The 22,003-nt window shown below is 37.5% G+C and overlaps 3 protein-coding genes across 3 annotated transcripts in view; all 3 read right to left on the bottom strand.

Annotated features, from left to right (window-relative positions):
* LOC138069278 (zinc finger protein 184-like) overlaps nucleotides 1-22,003 on the bottom strand; it is a 1,142,341-nt gene that overhangs the window by 321,646 nt on the left and 798,692 nt on the right. The window lies entirely within an intron of this gene.
* On the bottom strand, nucleotides 5,661-6,602 carry LOC138069297 (olfactory receptor 2B6-like). The gene has a single exon (XM_068960552.1). The coding sequence runs from the start codon at nucleotides 6,600-6,602 to the stop codon at nucleotides 5,661-5,663; it is 942 nt and encodes a 313-aa protein (XP_068816653.1).
* Nucleotides 19,038-19,994, bottom strand: LOC138069290 (putative olfactory receptor 2W6). Its single transcript, XM_068960545.1, has one exon. The coding sequence runs from the start codon at nucleotides 19,992-19,994 to the stop codon at nucleotides 19,038-19,040; it is 957 nt and encodes a 318-aa protein (XP_068816646.1).

Raw genomic sequence — 22,003 nt, 5'->3', positions numbered from 1 at the left:
ACATTTCTATTCCTCATTTTGTTCCTCTGATCCTCAATGGAAATGGTTATCATGCATATAATTTTGTTACAAAAACTCCTTAGACAGAATTATAAGGATGTTATTGTTTAGTCACTAAGTCACATCCTACTCTGCCACCCCATGGACTGCAGGCCACCCGGCTCCTCTGTCCACGGGATTTCCTACTCAAGAATACTGGAGTGGGCTGCCATTTCCTTCTCTAGGGGATCTTCCCAACCCAGGTTTGATCCCTGGCAGCTTTGCAGGCAGATTCTTTGCCCCTGAGCCACCAGGGAAGCCTTATTATAAGGATAGATATACTTATGATACTTCCCCAGTGGCTCACGGATAAAGAGTCGGTCTATAATGCAGAAGACACAGGAGATACCAGTTCCATCGAGGGGTGGGGAAGATTCCCTGAAGAAGGAAATGGCAACCCACTCCAGCATTTTTGCCAAAGAAATCTCATGGACAGAGAAGCCTGACGGGCTCCAGTCCATGGTGTCACAAAGAGTCGGACATGACTGAGCGCGTACACATATTTACTATAAGGATTGAACTGAATTCATTTATTTATGTTTGATACAATGAATATATGTCCTCAATTGTATTCTTAGGGAAATCACGTCTAGAACTATAATTTCTTCTATCCTGTTGAATGTTTTAATAACATGCAGTAAAGGCTTTTGTATCAATGTTCAATCTCATCCTGTAGATTTAACATTTTGATTACTCTTGTAATTAGATTTATATTTAAATTTAAATATATGTCTCCTATATCATTTGCAATTTCTTTCCAATTGTGTCATCTATGAACCTAATAAAGCTGCCTTCTTTGTCTTCTTCTCAGGTTCGTTACAACTGTATATTAACAGAATTAATATTTATATCCTATTATAATAAACTTCTCTTCTTGAGGAATGTTGTTCTATTAACCAACTTAAATTAGACATGAACAAATAGAACTCTATTATAATTTTCCTAATGTTATAAAAGTATATCATGAAAAACCTTCTCAAATTTTAGACTGCAGGAAAGATTATATTTATATTCAAAACATTTCTCTACTATATCAATCTGACATCTCTATAAAAATGAGATACGTAGGTGAGCATGTAGACTAATTAGAACCTTTGTACACTGCTGATGGGATGTAAAATGGTGCAGTCACTATGGAAATCAGTAAGGCAATTCTTCAAAAAATTAAAGATAGAATTTCCACATGATCCAGCAGACAGTTCTTCAAAATTTAAAAGTAGAATTTCCATATGATCCATTAATTCTACTTCCAGAAGTATACCCAAACTGAACTGAAAGTGGGGTCTCAAACAGATATTTGTACACCCATGTTCAAGGCAGTATTATTCACAATAGCCAAAAGGTGAAAGCAAACAAGTGTCTTTTGAAAGATGAATGACCAAACAAAATGTGGTATATTCATACAATTAAATGATATTCAGTTTTTTAAAAAGGAAGGGGTTCCTTACATGCTACAAGATAGATGGATCTTGAAGACATTATGCTAAATGAAATGTCAGTCACAAAAATACACAAATACTTTATAATTCCACTTCTATTAGGCACCTAGAGTAATCAAAATCATAGAGACAAAAAGTAGAATGGAGGTTTCCACTGTGAAGGGAAAATAGGTATTTATTGTTTAATAGGCACAGAGTTTTAGTTTAGAAAAATGAAAATTATTCTGGAGATGGATGGGATGAAGGTTGCACAAAATATGATGTATTTAATGCCCCTGAACTGTACACTCAAATATGGTTAAAATCACAAATATAATGTTATATATTCATCACTACAATTTAAAGAAAGCAACATTCAGAATGTGCTGCTATGCTTAGTTGCTAAGTCCTGTCTGACTCTTTGCGACTTCATGGACTGCAGCCCGCCAGGCTCCTCTATCCATTGAAATTCTCTAGGCAGGAGTACTGGAATGGGTTGCCATGCCCTCCTCCAGGGAACTTCCAAACCCAAGGACTGAACTCAGTTTTCCTGCATTGTAGGCAAAAAAAATTACTTGGATTAGGAAAATAAAGTTCTCAGAATTGCAAATAAATAAACAAAATTAGCTTACATTTACAATTAGTAAAATTAGACCTTATTCTAAATGAATATATTTGTTATATTTTTAATAATCACAAAGTAACTGAAAATAACTTAGTTATAGAATTTGCCTGTAAATCATTTTCTACAAGTTTAAAATCAAACCTAACATATGAAATTGCTGAATCAATTAAACCTTCATTAAGAAAAATTAAAAGCTATTTCAATTTTATTTTTCTTCTATATTCTCAGAATTCATCAAATTTCACTGACTTTGATGCTGAAATGCACATTTGCATCTGGATATTTGATAAATTAGTTATTTGTACCTTTAGCAGTGAATTTATCTTCAATGAGGAAAGTACTCTTATGTTTACAATATAATCGATTAGCATTTTGCTTCCATTTACTCATTTAATGATACTTATTTCTCATAAGAAAGAGAATGGAAATTAAAACTTGGTATATCCAATTTATTTCTCATATTCGCATTATTCTGTGGCAAAAGTACATGATATTACTGTGATGTTTTAAGGAGAAACATAATAAATGTATGTTTTAATTGTATTTTCTAAATGTGTAATATATTATAGGAGAAAACATGGGAGAAAAAGAGATAGAAGCACAAATTAAATACCTATAATGTGAATGAATCACTCAATAATCCAAAGAACCAACTGATATGTAAGCACATGTAACCCTCAATACTTTGATGACTCCTAGAGGTGATATCTGACTCTTTGCGACCCCATGAATCACAGCACGCCAGGCCTCCCTGTCTATCACCAACTCCGGGAGTTCACTCAAACTCATGTCCATCAAGTCGGTGATCCCATCAGCCATCTCATTCTCTGTCATCCCCTTCTCCTCCTGCCCCCAATCCCTCTGAGCATCAGGGTCTTTTCCAGTGAGTCAGCTCTTCCCATGAGGTGGCCCAAGTATTGGAGTTTCAGCTTCAGCATCAGCCCTTCCAAAGAACACCCAGGACTGATCTTAGGATGGACTGGTTGGATCTCCTTGCAGTCCAAGGGACTCTCAAGAGTCTTCTCCAACACCACAGTTCAAAAGCATCAATTCTTCAGCGCTCAGCCTTCTTCACAGTCCAACGCTCATATCCATACATGACCACTGGAAAAACCATAGCCTTGACTAGATGGACCTTAGTCGGCAAAGTAATCTCTCTGCTTTTGAATATGCTATCTAGGTTGGTCATAACTTTTCTTCCAAGGAGTAAGTGTCTTTTAATTTCATGGCTGCAGTCACCATCTGCAGTGATTTTGGAGCCCAAAAAAATAAAGTCTGACACTGTTTCCACTGTTTCCCCATCTATTTGCCATGAAATGATGGGGCCAGATGCCATGATCTTCGTTTTCTGAATGTTGAGCTTTAGGCCAACTTTTTCACTCTCCTCTTTCACTTTCATCAAGAGGCTTTTTAGTTCCTCTTCACTTTCTGCCATAAGGGTGGTGTCATCTGCATATCTGAGGTTATTAATATTTCTCCCGGCAATCTTAATTCCAGCTTGTGCTTCTTCCAGCCCAGGTGTTTCTCATGATGTACTCTACATAGAAGTTAAATAAGCAGGGTGACAATATACAGCCTTGATGCCCTCCTTTTCCTATTTGGAACCAGTCTGTTGTTCCCTGTCCAGTTCTAACTGTTGCTTCCTGACCTGCATACAAATTTCTCAAGAGGCAGGTCAGGTGGTCTTGTATACCCATCTCTTTCAGAATTTTCCACAGTTTATTGTGATCCACACAGTCAAAGGCTTTTGCATAGTCAATAAAGCAGAAATAGATGTTTTTCTGGAACTCTCTTGCTTTTTCGATGATCTAGCAGATGTTGGCAATTTGATCTCTGGTTCCTCTGCCTTTTCTAAAACCAGCTTGAACATCTGGACTGAGCAACTGAACTGAACTGAACTGAACTGAACTGAAAGGTGATATGGTAAGATGTACAGTGTGGTAATCCAATACTTATGGTATAGACTATGTTCCCTCAAGAAGACTAAAATGCAAAGAAGCTATTGTGAAAGAAACATGTGTATGAAACAAAAAAATCAGTGGAAATCATTAAAGATGTGCTATTTTAATCTCTAGGCTATCTTTTGGAGTTTATGAGAATACTGAAAATATTAATAAATAGGGAGAATATGAAAAATATTTCAAGGAAGGAAAATTAATGAATGCCTAGGATTTGATCTATGAAGGAAATAAAAAAGAATGTTTCTAATGAGGAGGAAAACATGTGAGTAGAGAATGGAAGGACTTCCCTGGTGGCTCAGATGGTAAAAAATACTTCTGTGATGTGGGAGACCTGGGTTCGATCCCTGCCTTGGGAAGGGATGTCCTGCAGGAGGGCATGGCAACCAACTCCAGTATTCTTGCCTGGAGAATCCCCATGGGCACAGGAGCCTGGCAGACTGCAGTCCATAGGGTCGCAGAGTCAGACATGACTCTGCCTAAGCACAGAGAATAGAAAATCTGAGTTTAATTCTAGAATATAAATCATTGTGGTTTTTAATATTATGTTGACATGAGTGTGGTATTGAAATTTTTAAACTAGGGTTGTGAACTTCATATCCAAATTTAAAGTTGTTATATTTCAGCATTTTGGTAAATTTCTTCTAATTATATTTAAAAAAAAGGTGTGTGTGTGTGCATATGGTATTACCAGAGAAATGATTGCTGGCTTTTGTCATATTCTTAAAAAGGTCTGCTGCTGCTGCTGCTGCTAAGTCACATCAGTCATGTCTAAGTTACACCAACCTATACAAACATAAAATAAAGTTGAAAATATTGAGATTATACAGTTTCTGGTGAACTGGAAGACTAATTCTGGATACTTGTTCAATAAATAGGTTTAGGCAACAAAAGACTAATGTAACTTCCCATGAATAAACTTTTATTTGTGGGAGGTAATCAAAATAGTTGTGGCTCAGCTGGTAAAGAATCTGCCTGCAATGCGAGAGACCTGGGTTCAGTTTCTGGGTTGGGAAGATCCCCTGGAGAAGGGAAAGGCTACCTACTCCAGTATTCTGGCCTACAGAATTCCATGGACTCTAATAGTGTATGGGGTTGCAAAGAGTTGGACATGATTGAGAGACTTTCACTTCACAATCAAAATAGTTCTCTGAGGAATGATGAAAACAGGACAAGTTGAAGAGAAGTTAGTAAGCTGCATAAACACTAAACATTTACAAAGCTTATCAGTATATTCCTCATGTTAAATAACAAAATTCAATCAAATGAATTTTAAAGATCTAGTTGGCTTTAGTGAATGATTCATGAATCAGGTAGCATCCCACCAAGCAAATAAAAAATGCCTCTGCCTAGCTGTAGAAAGAAAAAAAAATTTAAGGCATGAAAGGGGCAAAACGACAACAAGAAACACCCAAAACCCAAAGGGAATTATTAGCAAAAAATGCATTGTTTCGGACAAGGTTGCCCTTAGTGCTAACCAGATAATTCCAAGTTGTCTGAGTAAAAGTTACATTCTTGGGGGATTGAGATGGCAATTAGGTTAGGTATTCAAGTCTTTGTACAGTTACATGGACTTAGTATAACTGACTCCATTTGGGGCCTATTTTTTCTTTTTAATATTTATTTCCTGATTAAGAAGACTCTTGCCACTAACCTTTTGAAGGCCTCCTTAACCTCTTTGTTTCTAAGTGTATATATCAGGGGATTCAGCATGGGTGCAACAATTCCATAAAAGAGGGAAACCGTCTTTCCCCGGTCCTTGGAGCTGGGTGAAGGTGGTTGCAGGTACATGGAGATGGCTGTACCATAAAAAAGTGACACCACAAGTAGATGGGAGCCACAAGTTCCGAATGCTTTTTGTCTGCCTTCAGCAGATTGGATCCTCAACACTGCTCGGGCAATAAAAGCATATGATATAACAATAAGTGTAAAGGGTACTAGATGGAATAGCATACTTACAAAGAAGAGTTCAGCCTCATTTGCTGTGGTGTCAACACATGACAATTTGAGCAGAGCAGGGACTTCACAGAGAAAGTGATCTAGTACAAAGGGGCCACAGAGTGGCAGTTGGAGAGTCAGGATAGACAACCACATTGCGTTGCTGAAGCCAGTAATCCAGGATGCAGCTGCCAACTGGAGGCAGAGCCTTTGGCGCATGATGACTGAGTAGTGGAGAGGCCAACAAATAGCCACAAACCTATCAAAGGACATGACGGGCAGCAGAACACATTCAGTGGCCCCCAAAGCCAGAAATATGAACAGCTGGGCCACACAGCCACCATAACTAATTACCTTCCTGGTGCTGTGCAGATTTACCAGCAACTGTGGAACAGTACTTGTGGCGTAGCAAAGATCTAGGAGTGACAGATTGGTAAGAAAGAAATACATGGGAGTCTGGAGTCTGGAGTCCAGGCGTGACACTAGAATAATGGTCAGATTCCCAAAGATAGTCACCATGTAAGAAATGAAGAAGACCACAAAGAGTAGAAACTCTAGCCATGGTCGATCTGAGAAGCCTAAGAGGATGAACTCCAGGGGGATACTCTCATTTACTGGAGTCATGATGAGTGTTTCAATTCTTCGTTTCCTGAAACATAAAAATTCAGGAGGTCAATGAACATGTATTGACTATTTCAATTATTTGTAATCACTTTCATACCTGTTTGAAGACAGTAACAGAACTGATGTTGCTTGTAACGTGAAAAATATGTAATTTTCTAAATATTTCTAAAATTCAGTATTTCTATCTCTGTATCAGCACTTCAAAGAGAAAAGCCAAAATTTTAAAAGAAAACACCTGATTTAAACAGTTCCAATAAAATTTGTTCTTTGATTTTTATTTTCCTGTCATTTGGTTAATTTTTGTTTGTAATACTCGCCACCTAGAGAGCAATTAAGAAATTTCAGTTACAATTCCTGCTGTATTGCTTTTTCCTTTTAATTTCTCCTCAGTGCCAAGGAGATCACTGTATCATCTGAAACAAAATTATTTAGACCACCCCCAAAACTATGTTGTAGATTGATTCTAGCAAGCTATCAGACACATTTCGAAGGAGCATGCTTCTTTTTGCTTTCTAGGACATCATAGAATCAAAATAAAATGATACAGAATTTGGAGCCAGACAAGCCTGAATTCAAGGCTTTTCTGTGTTAAGTCATGAATTACATTGTCCAGGCAATATTTCTTATGTTCTGTGAACTTCAGGTTCCCCATCAATAAAACGAATCTAGCAATGTCTTTCTGGTATGGTGGTGTTAACATGAGAGAAAGAAACTATAGTGATCCAAGACCTCTGAAATGTTCTGAGAGGAAAACTGCTTATTAGTTTTAGAACTCTTTTTTTTCTTTTATTTATTTTAATTGGAGGCTAATTGGTTTACAATATTGTGGTGGGTTTTGCCATACATTCACATGAATCAGCCATGGGTGTGCATGTGTTCCCCATCCTGACCCTCCCTCCCACCTCCCTCCCCATCCCATCCCTCAGGGTTATCCAGCCCTGAGCACCCTGTCTCATGCATCGAACCTGGACTGGAGATCTATTTCACATATGATAATATACATGTTTCACTGCTATTCTCACAAATCATCCCACCCTTGCCTTCTCCCACAGAGTCCAAAAGTCTGTTCTTTACATCTGTGTCTCTTTTGCTGTCTTGCATATAGGGTCATCATTACCATCTTTCTAAATTCTATATATATGTGTTAATATATTGTATTGGTCTCTTTCTCTTAAGTGTCTTAGGGTTACCAACGGAAGATGACTGTTTGAGTTAAAAAGTTGCCTTCTCAATCCCTCCACTTCTCCAAAACCATCAACCTGAACAATAGAGGTAATAGTGATTATCTGATGTAAATTTAAAATCTGATCTTTTGTGTAAATTGCCTGGCATAGTGCCACACAGCAATGTGAACTGAGCTATCATAGTGATACAGGAACTCTGGGCTTTTTAGCACAGAGGCTGTTCAGAGATGATGCTGTTAAAGTGCTGCACTCAATATGCCAGCAAATTTGGAAAACTCAGCAGTGGCCACAGGACTGGAAATGGTCAGTTTTCATTCCAATCTCAAGTAAGGGCATGCCAAACAATGTTCAAACTACCACACAATTGCGCTAATCTCACACACTAAGAAAGTAATGCTCAAAATTCCCCAAACCAGGCTTCAAAAGTACATGAACCGTGAGTCTCCGATGTTCAAGCTGGATTTAGAAAAGGCAGAAGAACCAGAGATCAAATTGCCAGCATCTGTTGGATCAGGGGAAAAGCAAGCAAATTTCAGAAAAACATCTACTTCTGCTTCATTGATTATACCACAACCAACTGTGGGAAATTCTTCAAAGATGGGAATACCAGATCACCTTACCTGCCTCCTGAGAAATTTGTATGTAGGTCAAGAAGCAACAGTTAGAACCAAACACAGAACAACAGACTGGTTCCAAATAGGAAAAGGAGTACCTCAAGGCTGTATATTGTCACCCTGCTTATTTAACTTATATGCAGAGTACATCATGCAAAATGCCGGGCTGGATGAAGCACAAGCAGGAACTAAGATTTCCGGGAGAAATATCAGTAACCTCAGATATGCAGATGATACCACCCTTATGGCAGAAAATGAAGAGAAACTAAAGAGCCTCTTGATGAAAGTGAAAGAGGAGAGTGAAAAAGCTGACTTAAAACTCAGCATTCAGAAAACTAAGATCATGGCATTGGTTCTATCACTTGATGGCAAATAGATGGGGAAACAATAGAAACAGTGAGATACTTTATTTTGGGGGGCTCCAAAATCACTGCAGATGGTGACTGCAGCCATAAAATTAAAAGATGCTTGCTATTTGGAAGAAAAGCAATGACCAACCTAGACAGCACATTAATAGCACAGACATTACTTTGATGACAAAGGTTCATTTAGTCAGTTCAGTTCAGTTCAGTCGTTCAGTCATGTCCAACTCTTTGCAATCCCATGAACCACAGCACACCAAGCCTCCCTGTCCATCACCAACTCCTGGAGTCTACCCAAACTCATGCCCATTGAGTTGGTGATGCCATCCAACCATCTCTCCTCTGTTATCCGCTTCTCTTCCTGCCCTCAATCTTTCCCACCATCAGGGTCTTTTCAAATGAGTCAGCTTTTTGCATCAGGTGGCCAAAGTGTTGGAGTTTCAGCCTCAACATCAGTCCTTCCAATGAACACCCAGGACTGATCTCCTTTAGGATGGACTGGTTGGATCTCTTTGCAGTCCAAGGGACTCTCAAGAGTCTTCTCCAACACAATTCAAAAGCATCAATTTTTCTGCGCTCAGCTTTATATTCCAAATCTCACATCCATATATGACTACTGGAAAAACCATAGCCTTGACTAGATGGACCTTTGTTGACAAAATAATGTCTCTGCTTTTCAGTATTCTGTCTAGGTTGGTCATAACTTTCCTTCCAAGGAGTAAGTATCTTTTAATTTCATGGCTGCAATCACCATCTGCAGTGATTCTGGAGCCCAAAAAAATAGTCAGCCACTGTTTCCACTATTTCCCCATCTATTTCCCATGAAGTAATGGGACCAGATCATGATCTTAGTTTTCTAAATGTTGAGCTTTAAGCCAACCTTTTTACTCTCCTCTTTCACTTTCTTTTTTTTTTTTAATTTTTATTTTTACTTTATTTTGCTTTACAATACTGAATTGGTTTTGCCATACATTGACATGAATCAGCCATGGGTGTACATGAGTTCCCAATCCTGAACCCCTCTCCCACCTCCCATCCCATATCATCTCTTTGTATCATCCCCGTGCACCAGCCCCAAGCATCCTGTATTCTGTATCCAACATAGACTGGAAATTCATTTCTTACCTGATAGTATACATGTTTCAATGCCATTCTCTCAAATCATCCCACCCTCTCCCTCACCCACAGAGTCTAAAGTCTGTTCTATACATCTGTGTCTCTTTTGCTGTCTCGCATAGAGGATTATCATTACCATCTTCCTAAATTCCATATATATGTGTTAGTATACTGTATTGGTGTTTTTCTTTTTGGCTTACTTCACTCTGTATAATAGGCTCCAGTTTCATCCACCTCATTAGAACTGATTCAAATGTATTCTTTTCAATGGCTGAGTAATACTCCATTGTGTATATGTACCACAGCTTTCTTATCCATTCATCTGCTGATGGACATCTGGGTTGTTTCCATGTCCTGGCTCTTATAAACAGTGCTGCGATGAACACTGGGGTACACACGTCACTTTCAATTCTGGTTTCCTCGGTGTGTATGCCCAGCAGTGGGATTGCTGGGTCATAAGGCAGTTCTATTTGCAATTTTTAAAGGAATCTCCACACTGTTCTCCATAGTGGCTGTACTAGTTTGCATTCCCACAAACAGTGTAAGAGGGACTCTCCTCTTTCACTTTCATCAAGAGGCTTTCTAGTCCTTCTTCACGTTCTGCTATAAGGGTGATGTCATCTGCATCCTGAGATTATTGATATTTCTCCCAGCAATTTTGATTCCAGCTTGTGCTTTTTCCAGCCCAGCATTTTTCATGATGTATTCTGCAGAGAAGTTAAATAGGCAGGGTGACAATATACAGCCTTGATGCAATCCTTTTTCTAATTGGAACCACTCTGTTGTTCCATATCCAGTTCTAACTGTTGCTTCCTGACCTGCATATAAGTTTCTCATGAGACAGGTCAGGTGGTCTGGTAGTCCCATCTCTTTCATTTAGTCAAAGCTATGGTTTTTCCAGTAGTCATGTAGGGATGTGAGAATTCGACTATAAAGAAAGCTGAGCACCAAAGAACTGATGCTTTTGAACTGTGGTGCTGGAGAAGACTCTTGAGAGTCCCTTGGACTCCAAGGAGATCAAACCAGTCCATCTTAAAGGAAATCAGTCCTGAATATTCATTGAAAGAACTGATGCTGAAGCTGAAACTCCAGTACTTTGGCCACCTGATTCGAAGAACTGACACATTGGAAAAAACCCTGATGATGGGAAATACTGAAGGCAGGAGGAGAAGAGGATGACAGAGGATGAGATGGTTGGTTGGCATCCCCAACTTGATGGACATAAGTTTGAGCAAGCTCTGGGATTTGGTGATGGAAAGGGAAGCCTGTCATGTTGCAGTCCACAGGGTCACAAAGAATTGGACACGACTGAGCAACTGAACTGAACTGAATTGTTCAGAGTCCTTAGTTTGCTGGAGGTACTAATACAGTTGTTCCTCCAAATCTACAAGGGATTCATTCCAAGTCCCCTGTAGATGCCAAATTCCAAGGATGCTGAAATCCCTTATATAAAATGGCATAGTGTTTGCATATAACATATACATACCCTCTCATATACTTTAAACCATCTCTAGGTTACCTCTATCTTCCCAGGTGGTACTAGTGGTAAAGAACATGCCAGCCAATGCAGGAGATGTAAGAGACATAATTTCGATCCCTAGGTTGGGAAAATCCCATGGAGAAGGGCATGGCAATCCACTCCAGTATTCCTGCCTGAAGAATACCATGGACCATGGAAGTCTGGTGGGCTGCAGCCCACAGGGTCACACAGAATCGGACACAACTGAAGTGACTTAGCTCGCACACATCAGGTTACTTATAAAACCTAATATAATGCACATACTATATAAATAGTTGGGAAGCAAATTTAAGTTTTGCTTTTTGGAATTTTCTAGATTTTTTTTCCAAATATTTTCCATCCTCAGATGCAGAACCAACAGATAAGAAGGGGGCAATTGTATAAGCCAAAGCCATCAGTACAAAGTTTATTCATCCCAAAATTGTCTACCTTGTTAACACTACTTTAAAGTATTTTTACTATTATTTTGTTGATATAATGATGTGAATTCCATTATAAGAATATAAGTTTTGAATTATTATTCAATATGTATTTTAACTTAGCTCCCTTATTCTACAGCTCTTAGTACAGTATTAACGAAAGTTTTGCTATGCCTGTTGCTATACAGCTGTCAATAAAATGAGGTCTGAGATATAGATACAAATATAAATGTGAAAAAATGCTCAAATCTTCAAGAGAAAAGACAAGTTTCTTAACATTTATTTAGCATGCTTCCAATACAATAGTACATTGTCAGTATTCACATGTACAAAAGTTACCTATAAGTACACAGAGGCATTAAAGTTGTAACTCTGCAGAGTAGCAAAGGGGAGAGTGTAAATCAGACTTTAGTATTTAACCTTACTCCTGCTCATTCTACTTTAAATAAAAAGTATTATAATACCTATCTTAATAAAAATTATTAGATATTACATAGTAACTTTAAATGTCTTACTTGTACTCTGCATTTTACCATAAGGATCAGTATTGCTTTAGACTTTAATACCATAAGAAAACAAATCTGATATAAATATAGTCTTTATCTCTTAGTAGATCCTTGATTAAAGATCTGAATTACAACTCTATATGGAGATTTTCTAAAGGCTAGAGTATGGGAGCATTGGGGACCTGTTGGCAAAAAAAAAAGTTGCCACTGATTATAAGAATTTTGAAAAGCAGGACAAATGTGTACCTAAGGATATTTCAATTTATACCTCCCAGTTAAATATATCACCTGCATTCCTGTACATCAGTGACATTGCAACTACTTTATGACAGAGATTCAAGAATTCATAATGAGCAGGTCCAACAAAGTCTTAAAAACCTTTTTAAAGCTTTTGCTATGGAAAGAGTTTCCAGATAAGAAAGAAAGACAAAAGTTGTAGTTCCCATCTTGCCACTAAGCCACAACTGGGCAAGAAAACAGCTTTGGAAAGCAATTTAATCTTCTGAAATATTGGAATTTTCTGTTTTTCATTTATATTTATGTTTTCTCAAGAAATTACCATGCCTCTGTGAATGTATAAAGTTCTAAATACTTCTTGCTGGAGCATAAGAATTTTTCACATAACATTATAAGTTACCTTAGAACAGAGAGGGAAGTTTTGTTTGCATTTCACAAGAAATTAATTTGGGCAGAAATTTGAATTAGGAAGTTCAAAGAGTTCATTTTCCCAAGGTAGTACATACATAGCAGACTGAAGGTTAGAATGCAAGACTCCTCTACTCTAAAATTTTAACTTTCAGTAGTGATAATAAATATATGCAAAGTAGTGTTTGAAATTAAGAGGCTGAGTTAAATTTTTCTAAAATATAATGCTAAAACAGTCCATAAGCTGAGGGCTCAGTATACCCAAATTTCAACATGTTTTACAGAATCATTTTTAGAAAAGTGTTCTACATACCTTCATTTTAAGCACTGGCAATAGGATGATTTGTGTGTCTGTATGTGTCCAAGAACCTTTGAATTCTAATAGCACTAATTAGAAGCATGTGAAGTTAACAGCCTCTTCATAAGCTATTCAGTTATAAAATGGATATGATTAAGTTTGTTCAATCCTTTGTTCCAGTCTTTAAGTGGCAAATTATGAGCTCTCCATTCTGGGTTAACTCAGAAAATAGAAGAATAGGAATAAAATCTTGCAGACAATCAGAATAGATTTTTCCAGCATCTCATTGCAAAGTCTTATGGTAGTAACTGCTATTTTCAGAATTGTCCTCACCAGATTTGCAAAATAAATGAGGATAGGAAACTTTCTCTGTAAATGTTGGTGTGTGCTCTGGCTTAAGGGAAAGCAGCAATTCTCCTGTGTTTAATGGTAACTGACCATGATATCCAATGGGAAGAGACAGGGAGGAGCTAGCTCTCCGTGAAGTGGTATTTTGTTTTTAGCTTTAGATTTACTCCACAATACCCTTTCTCTAGAGACTGTCTCAACTTTTTCCAAGACAAAAAAGAGTGATGATAGAGATTAAAATATTTTATCAAATAATGTTTGGAGTTTTAGCTATCAAACTGGAAGTTAGGGGTTTTTTTGTAAGCTAAGCTAGTGAAGCCACATGGAAAAGAAAACTGAAATTCTATCTGAGGTCAGTTTCTATATAGTAAAATAGACTTCTGTTTAATTTACCATAGAAATATTTTTATTACCTTGATTTACATAAAGCAGATTTATTGATTATATCCAAACATTTCTATCATTTTTTTCATAGATTCTTGCTTAGTGTCCAGCATTTCTAGGCTTAGTTAAGAAGCTCTCCTTTGGTTTAATCTAGTTTCCTATTTGGGGTTGGGTCAAGATTTTAAAAATGATTCATATTTTTCTAAAGTCTCTTCTATCCAGGATTTATGGCTTATGAGATTCCAAAACAATTTTTCATATGAGTAGACACAAGAAAAACATATCTATAATTATGAAAAAAGCTAGTATCTACAAAATAAAGTTTTTACAAAGTCTAAGGAAAAATACGGAAGAGGCAATGGCAACCCACTCCAGTACTCTTGCCCGGCAAATCCCATGGACGGAGGAGCCTGGTAGGCTGCAGTCCACGGGGTCTCTGGGAGTCGGACACGACTGAGCGACTTCACTTTCACTTTTCACTTTCATGCATTGGAAAAGGAAATGGCAACCCACTCCAGAGTTCTTGCCTGGAGAATCCCAGGGACGGCAGAGCCTGGTGGGCTGCCGTCTATGGGGTCGCACAGAGTCGGACATGACTGAAGCGACTTAGCAGCAGCAGCAGCAAGAAAAAATACAAATAACACAGTAGAAAAATGTCAAATAATATGAACATACAACTCAGAATAGCAAATCTGTATGAGATTTTATATTTCCAAATGATCAGAGAAATATACTAATTATGATAATCACTTATTAGATTGAAATAAAAATGTAACCAGCAGTAACTCACAGTCCTAACTTTGCTGAAGGAAAACAGCTACTCTCAGAAATTCTGGGTAGAAATTCAAAGTGTCACTAGATTTTTAGAAATAAATACGACAGTTAATATTCATCAGCCTAGCAATATCATTCATGGAAATTTATCCTATGGATTAAATTATCACTATATAAAAACACAGGAACAAGCAGTTTTATTGTAGCAATGTTTGAAACAGCCAAAGATGGAGAAAAACTTACTCCCTGGAAGAAGAATTGACTGAATAATAAATAATCTACACCAGTGATTTGCCAGCAGTATTACTGAGTGAGAAAATAAAGATGCAAAAAAGATTGGATGACATAATCTTTAAAAACTAAAAATTATTTTGGCTGTGCTGGGTCTTTGTTGCTGCAGCAAGCTTTTCTCTAGCTGGGGAGAACAGGGGCTACTATTTTTTGCGGTGCACGGGCTTCTCACTACGGTGACTTCTCTTGTTGTAGAGCACGGGTACTAGAGCACAGACTTCACTAGCTATGGTAGGGTGGACTCAGGAGTTGCGGCTCCAAGGCTCCAGAGGCTCAATAGTTGTGGCGCATGGGCTTAGTGGCTCTGCAGCATGTGAGATCCTCCCGGATCAGGGATCCAACCCATGTCTCCTGCATTGGCAGGTGATTTCTTTACCACTGAGCCTCCAGGGAAGTCCTCAGCATAATCTTAAGTGTATAAAAAATGACTGAAATGCTCTAAATATGATTTTAGGTATTGTATGTCTTTATAGGATTATACGAGAATGAAGAAACTAAGGAAGGACACTTATTAGATGCTTCACATGGACAATCCATAGGGAATAGAGGCTGATATCTGTGGAAGAAGGAAAGCTAATCAAGTAAAACAAGAAAAGGAAAAAAATTAAGATTAGCCCACAAAAAATAATGTATAATAACTGAGGACTTCACAAACCAGTAACAGAGCTCACCTCTGAGTGGGCATGAAGGTGTAATTAGTCAGGGGGAAAATGCTCCTTTTAATGTGGAAATTCCTTTTTGTTTTCACAAGTTCTTATAATGAGTAATTTAAAGGAAATAGTAGTTTAAAAAGAAAATAGAAGACCAAACAAATTAGAAAATATGAATATAGACAAGTCTTTAGTTTGCTGAATAGATGAAGATAAATAACTCCCCAAATTTTAGTAGTCTTAAAGTAAAAAATTAAAAATAATGCCAGTTAACAAGGACCTGGAAATAGGAAAGAATCTGCAGAGTTTAATAATAATAGCAATAATGTCTCATTGGTGCTTACTAACCTCAACAACACCCTATAAAATAGCAACACTTTTATCTTCTTTTTGTTGATATGGAAACCAAAACATAGAGAAGTTAAACTTTTTAAAATTCATGTATTTTAGAAAACTGGAGATATACTATGAAGTGGTATAAAATTCAAATTTTATCAAATGCTTTGGCTGAATTTATAGGTTTTCTTTCCAATTAAAAAAATTTTACATACAGCACTGGTTTTCAAATGTTATACCACTCTATTCCTGTGATAAACCCCAAATGTTGACAATATGTTATACTTTCTATGTAACACTAGATTAAATTTGCTAATCACTATTTAGGATTTTTGTATGTATTTTCATGAGTTATCTATCTACAGATATATTCCTTTCTTGTAATGTCCTTGTCACAGACATTGTTATTCAAATTATGGTGACCTTATAAAATGAGTCATAAAATTGTACCAGTTATCTATTTTCAGAATAACTGTGTAAGAAATAACCACAAAATCCCAGGACATACAAAAATAGCAAGACGAAAAATGGTCTGATAATCTGATTAATAAGCATTTATTGAGCTGTCTTCTCATGGCTTTTAATTTAAAATCACAGTGAAAATAAACATACTCATATATACACACACATACACAAGCATATGTAAATATTTATTCCTCTTGGAGGAATTTTAAGCACCGTAGCTAAGAGATAAACAATTGTGCACAATGAGTGAAATCTGATGTTCATTTCTACTTGCTCTATGTAAGAGATCAGTCTATGAAGATGAACCACAGTTTAGTGAAAGGAAGAATCTATAGAGAATGAAAATGAAACATTTCTATTTTTATTGCAGAGAATAGTCTGTAATTTGTAGGAGATGGCAGAACAGTTAGAATACAGCTGATTATTCCTATTTCATATGTAAATAAGTAAACTAAGTAAACTTTTAAAATTACATTATAAATTAAGTAAAGGTGATTCTGGACCATTGTGATATAATTAAGGACACAGTGACCTTTTCCCTTTGAGATATCACACAATATTTACAATCTATAACAGTGACTCTAAATTTTCCTGAGAAGAGTGCTATGAAAATTGTTCCTTGTAGGGGAAAAAGGGGAAAATTTGAAAAGTGTTAGGTGAGAATTCCATAGGGAGCTTCCAAAATTGATATATTCATAGAGATTTATACTCTGTGTCTTGATTTCTTGCCTCCACTTCAAGATATTATTGACTCTGGAGTAATGCATATCTAGATAGTGTAGAGATGATATAAAAGTTAATTTTTATCATTGTTCAATAGGGAATGATTCTAAAAGGGCATTTCATCTATATCCCTGAGTCATGAAGATCTCCTGGAGAAGGGAATGGCAACCCACTCCTGTAATCTTGCCTGGAGAATCCCATGGACAGAGGAGCCTGGCAGGCTGCAGTACATTGGGTTGCACAGAGTTGGACATAATGAAGCAACATAGCATGCACGCAACATATAGTATATTTTTATGGCAGTAGGGCACATACTATAAGTTGTTTTTAGTGAAAGACATGAGAAGTGCTAAACCAGGAATATTTATATTCAGTACATGGGCAGCATTAATAATGTCCTTGGTAAACATCATGGCTTACCATCCCCTTTTACTTAGTTTATAAATTAGGAAGAATCAATTATATTCCATATTTTCTACCTTCTTGTGGGAATAATAAAAACTAAACCTAAAACTCATTCTTATATGCCCTAATTAATCTAAAATAAAAACTAATCTATTTGGACAAAGTACAAGAGTTAGTGCTCAAAATAGGAAATTTTTCGCTTTATGTCTAAAAACAATATGTTTTGAAAAAAATTTATTAGATATTTGGTATTTTTTCTAGGGCCTCTAGATCAGTCTAAGGTTTCTTAAATATTTTTGAGTAGGTTTAAATGAGAACTTGCTAAACCCACTCTTTATCCAGTTCCTAATGATAATACTGGCCAGGCTCCCAAATTTTGGAACCCTATTCACTTGTCATGAAACTTTAACATCATATATGGTTTCCTAAGTTATGAAATGGGATTTATCTGATTGACAACATCTCAAGTCTGAAGAAACATGCTTGCCTTTAAGGGTCAAATATATTTTCGTTACAACTGATGAGATACTGCAATTATTAATGTAACTGTGAAACATTCAACATACAGAAAACACTCAACCATAAATATCCCAACAGTTCCCCACAGTTCATCTTAATGTGGCATTTGGCACTATAAAAGCACATTTGAACTTTCTAGGAATTTTTCTTCACTAATTCTAAGTTCATTCTTTTCACATATATTGAGGACCTGAAAGTGAAAATAAAGTCACTCAGTCTTGTTTGACTCTTTAAGACCCTATGGACTGTAGCCTGCCAGGCTCCTCTTGGAAGAGGCAAGAATACTGGAGTGGGTTGCCATTTTCTTCTACAGGGGATCTTTCCAACCCAGAGATCAAACTCAGATCTCCCGCACTGCAGGCAGACTCTTTACCATCTGAGCCACCAAGGAATCCCATACTGAGGACCTAAACAGTACAGATCATTGTGTCGGAAGCTGGTATAGGTACAAAAATGCCTTGTGTATACATTCATGGATAGTATTTTGCAAACATAGGTCACTGTCTGATCCTGTATTGGAGACCTCCTAGTGATGAATCCTTGACTTAGAAGGTCTTGAGAGGAATACAAGTGATGGTCAACTCAGGAACTTGCACTTTCTCAACCTAGCTAAACCATTGAATTCCCGCGTCTCATTACGTCCCTTCTCAGTCTGTAATGTCAGAACACTCCTTTATTTGATAGGTCTAACAGTATATATTGGAGAAGGAAATAGCAACCCACTCCAGTGTTCTTGCCTGGAAAATCCCAGGGACGGGGTAGCCTGGTGGGCTGTTGTCTCTGGGGTTGCACAGAGTCAGGCACAACTGAAGTGACTTAGCAGCAACAGTATATATAGAAGGTGGATCAAAAGACAGTCCCCAGATTTGATGACTTTTTACTCTATTTCTGCCTCCCCTTTCCCTAGTACCTTCTTCATGGCCTCTTTAACATCTTTGTTTCTCAGTGTGTAGATTAGGGGGTTAACACTGGGAGTGACTATTGTGTAGAAAAGAGTAAGGAACTTGCCCTGGTCCTGGGAATAAGTATTTGCTGGCTGGAGGTACATGTATATGATCGTACCATAGAAGAGAGAAACGACAATGAGGTGGGAGCTACAGGTGTTAAAGGCTTTCTTTCGCCCAGCAGCTGACTTGATCCTTAGCACAGCTCGTGCAATATAACCATAAGAGACGAGGATGAGGATGAGTGGTGCCAGGATGATAAAGATTGCCAAGGCAAATGCCAGTGCCTCAAGGGTCATGGTATCTACACAGGCCATGCCAATTAGTGCTGGCATCTCACAGAGAAAGTGGTCCACTCGCCGGTGCCCACAGCGAGGTAGCATCAACGTCTGGGGTGCCATTACAAGAGAATTGCCAAAGCCACTCAACCATGCCGCTGAAGCCAGCTGCCCACAGAGACGCGGGTGCATGATGATAGTGTAGTGCAGGGGTCTGCAGACTGCAGCGTAGCGGTCATATGCCATAACAGCCAGGAGCACACACTCCACCCCGCCCAGAGCCAGGACGAAGTAGAGCTGGATGGCACAGCCCAGATAACTGATGGTCTTATCTGCACCCCGAAGGTTGTAGAGCATCTGAGGGATGGAACCTGTGGTGAAGCACACATCTAAGAATGAGAGGTTGGCCAGAAAGAAATACATGGGTGTGTGCAGCCGGGAATCCACAACTGCAAGTAAGATGATGGATATGTTGCCAAGAAGAGTCAGCAGATAAAAAGTGAGGACAACCACAAAGAGGATCAGCTCTAGGTGGGGACGATCAGAGAAGCCCACCAGGATGAAACCTTCAAAAGCACTTGTGCTGTCATTTTCCATCACCTGTGACCACATGTTACCTGGTAGGAGAAAGAAGAGTATCTATGAAGGGCATAGATACGCTCCCTCGAAATGGACTGACTGGTAAAATGGTCGAACAGAAACTTCTTTGGAAATGCTGAATGCTTGACCCAGAATTTCAATAGGTGTTAGTTAAGTAATTACTGGATCTGAAAGCATATTATTTGCGAATTTTCAGGCTCTGGGCTGTGAATTTTTTACCAATATTTTGCATCACTCTTTTTAGTTCTGCAGGATGTAAAAAGCTACTTTCAAATGCTGATTATTTTACAAGGGAATGAACACAAAATTATCCACCTTTAAAAAAATTTTAAAGGGAAGCGTTGAATTCTTCTAGTCGCATGTAACATATAGATGGGAATAGTGGATTATGTCTTTGAATCAGAGAACCAGTTTTGCTATTAGGTGAAATTTCATTCTGTATGTTTAATGAATAGAACTCCATGGATAAGTTCAAAATCTCTCTCCAGCTTCCTCATAGAATGAGGATTTGATCAAGCTTATGTAAATAAAGTGCATAAGCATTTAGGCTGTGAAGTATTGGAGTAATAAACCAAATTGCCCATAATACAGTTATGGCCTAAAGTTCAAAAAAATATCAGTCCCAAACAAAATAAAAACCAAACCAAACCAAAAAACCAACCCAAAACAAAAAACCAAAAATGATAAGAAAGAGGCCTAGGTTATATTTCTTCCTACACAGAATCACTAACTTAGCAAATTTGATTGCAACCTCAGAAATCCCATGTCTACAGTTGCTTCTGTTTCTTGGGACTTCACTTGGAAGTCCAAGTGAGATGACCAGAGTGAAAACAAAGAGAAAAGAAAGATGACATTTAGGAAATCTATGAGAGGGAAAGACTGTAAGAAGGCAATAATACCCAGCAGAGGTGAATCTGAATGAAGAGAGAATATTGATAAGTACACAATAGTTATACCACCTGAAGCCCCCAAATATCCACATGCCCCCTCGCACTCAGATAAGGAGTCAGAGAAGGAGCAGGCTGGGGGTAACTCTGATGTACGCTCTGTACAGGAAACACTTGAAGACTGGAGGATTCACATTTGAAAAGGAAGAATTTATATTGGTTTCAGAGTTGATATCAGATTCGATTCTTCCTTTTCTGCCTCACCCTATGGAGTAAAACTTTCCTTTCAAAATTCCCTGAACTAATTATCTCTAACAAGCGATGGGAGAGTATATGGTCTCAGAGGAAATATCACTTTTACTAACACACACACACACACACACACACACACACACACACACACACACACACACACTACAGATTCATCCTAGAGAGAGATGGAGAGAGAGCACCAAATCTTCCCTCCTGGTTTCGTCAAGACCAGTAGTTACTGATAAGTATTAAGGCATGGAACTTGATCACCTCATAATTCAAAATAGAACCTAGAATCAATGAAAAGATGCATAAGGATCTATATTGCATTTTTAGAGCATGTAGTGCAGAATAGTACTATTCATAGCCCTTTAAAATTTTGTTGAAGATTAATTTTCTATGCAAATTTAAGGTCTATAATAATAAAGCTTAACTTGAAAAAGAGAGATTAATGCACAAACTATCTGTTACAATCATAAGGTGAACAACATGGAAACTATTGCATCTCAAAAGTGTTTTCTATATTTAGCTTTCAAAGACTTCTAAGGGAGATTAATATCATGTTTCACCTCGACAGCCAGAGATTTCAGCTGGTATACATGAGATACTATGTATAAATGTGCTTTATACATTGAAAATATTGTTAGATTTTGATAACCAATATTATTAATATCCTATGGCCGACTAACTTCAGTAACCGTTTCCATAGATTTTTCTCAAGTAAAAACAGAACACATCAGATCATTATCAGGTCAAATACTATGTTTTAAACATACAAATATTAATGACATAGAGTATAATCTTAATACCACTAGTTATATTGGTAGAGATGGAATATACTAGCTAGAAACAGTGATAGTATTATCACCTCCTTTAATTTAT

Source organism: Capricornis sumatraensis, chromosome 22, assembly GCF_032405125.1.
Source record: "Capricornis sumatraensis isolate serow.1 chromosome 22, serow.2, whole genome shotgun sequence".
In the NCBI taxonomy this organism is placed as follows: domain Eukaryota; kingdom Metazoa; phylum Chordata; class Mammalia; order Artiodactyla; family Bovidae; genus Capricornis; species Capricornis sumatraensis.
Note: the sequence above shows the minus strand (reverse complement) of the source record. Positions and strands in the feature narration are given on the sequence as shown.

What these genes read in the sequence shown, in the direction of transcription:
- LOC138069297 (XM_068960552.1), bottom strand. Translation starts at nt 6,602, where the DNA reads ATGACTCCAGTAAATGAGAGTATCCCCCTGGAGTTCATCCTCTTAGGC.
- LOC138069290 (XM_068960545.1), bottom strand. Translation starts at nt 19,994, where the DNA reads ATGTGGTCACAGGTGATGGAAAATGACAGCACAAGTGCTTTTGAAGGT.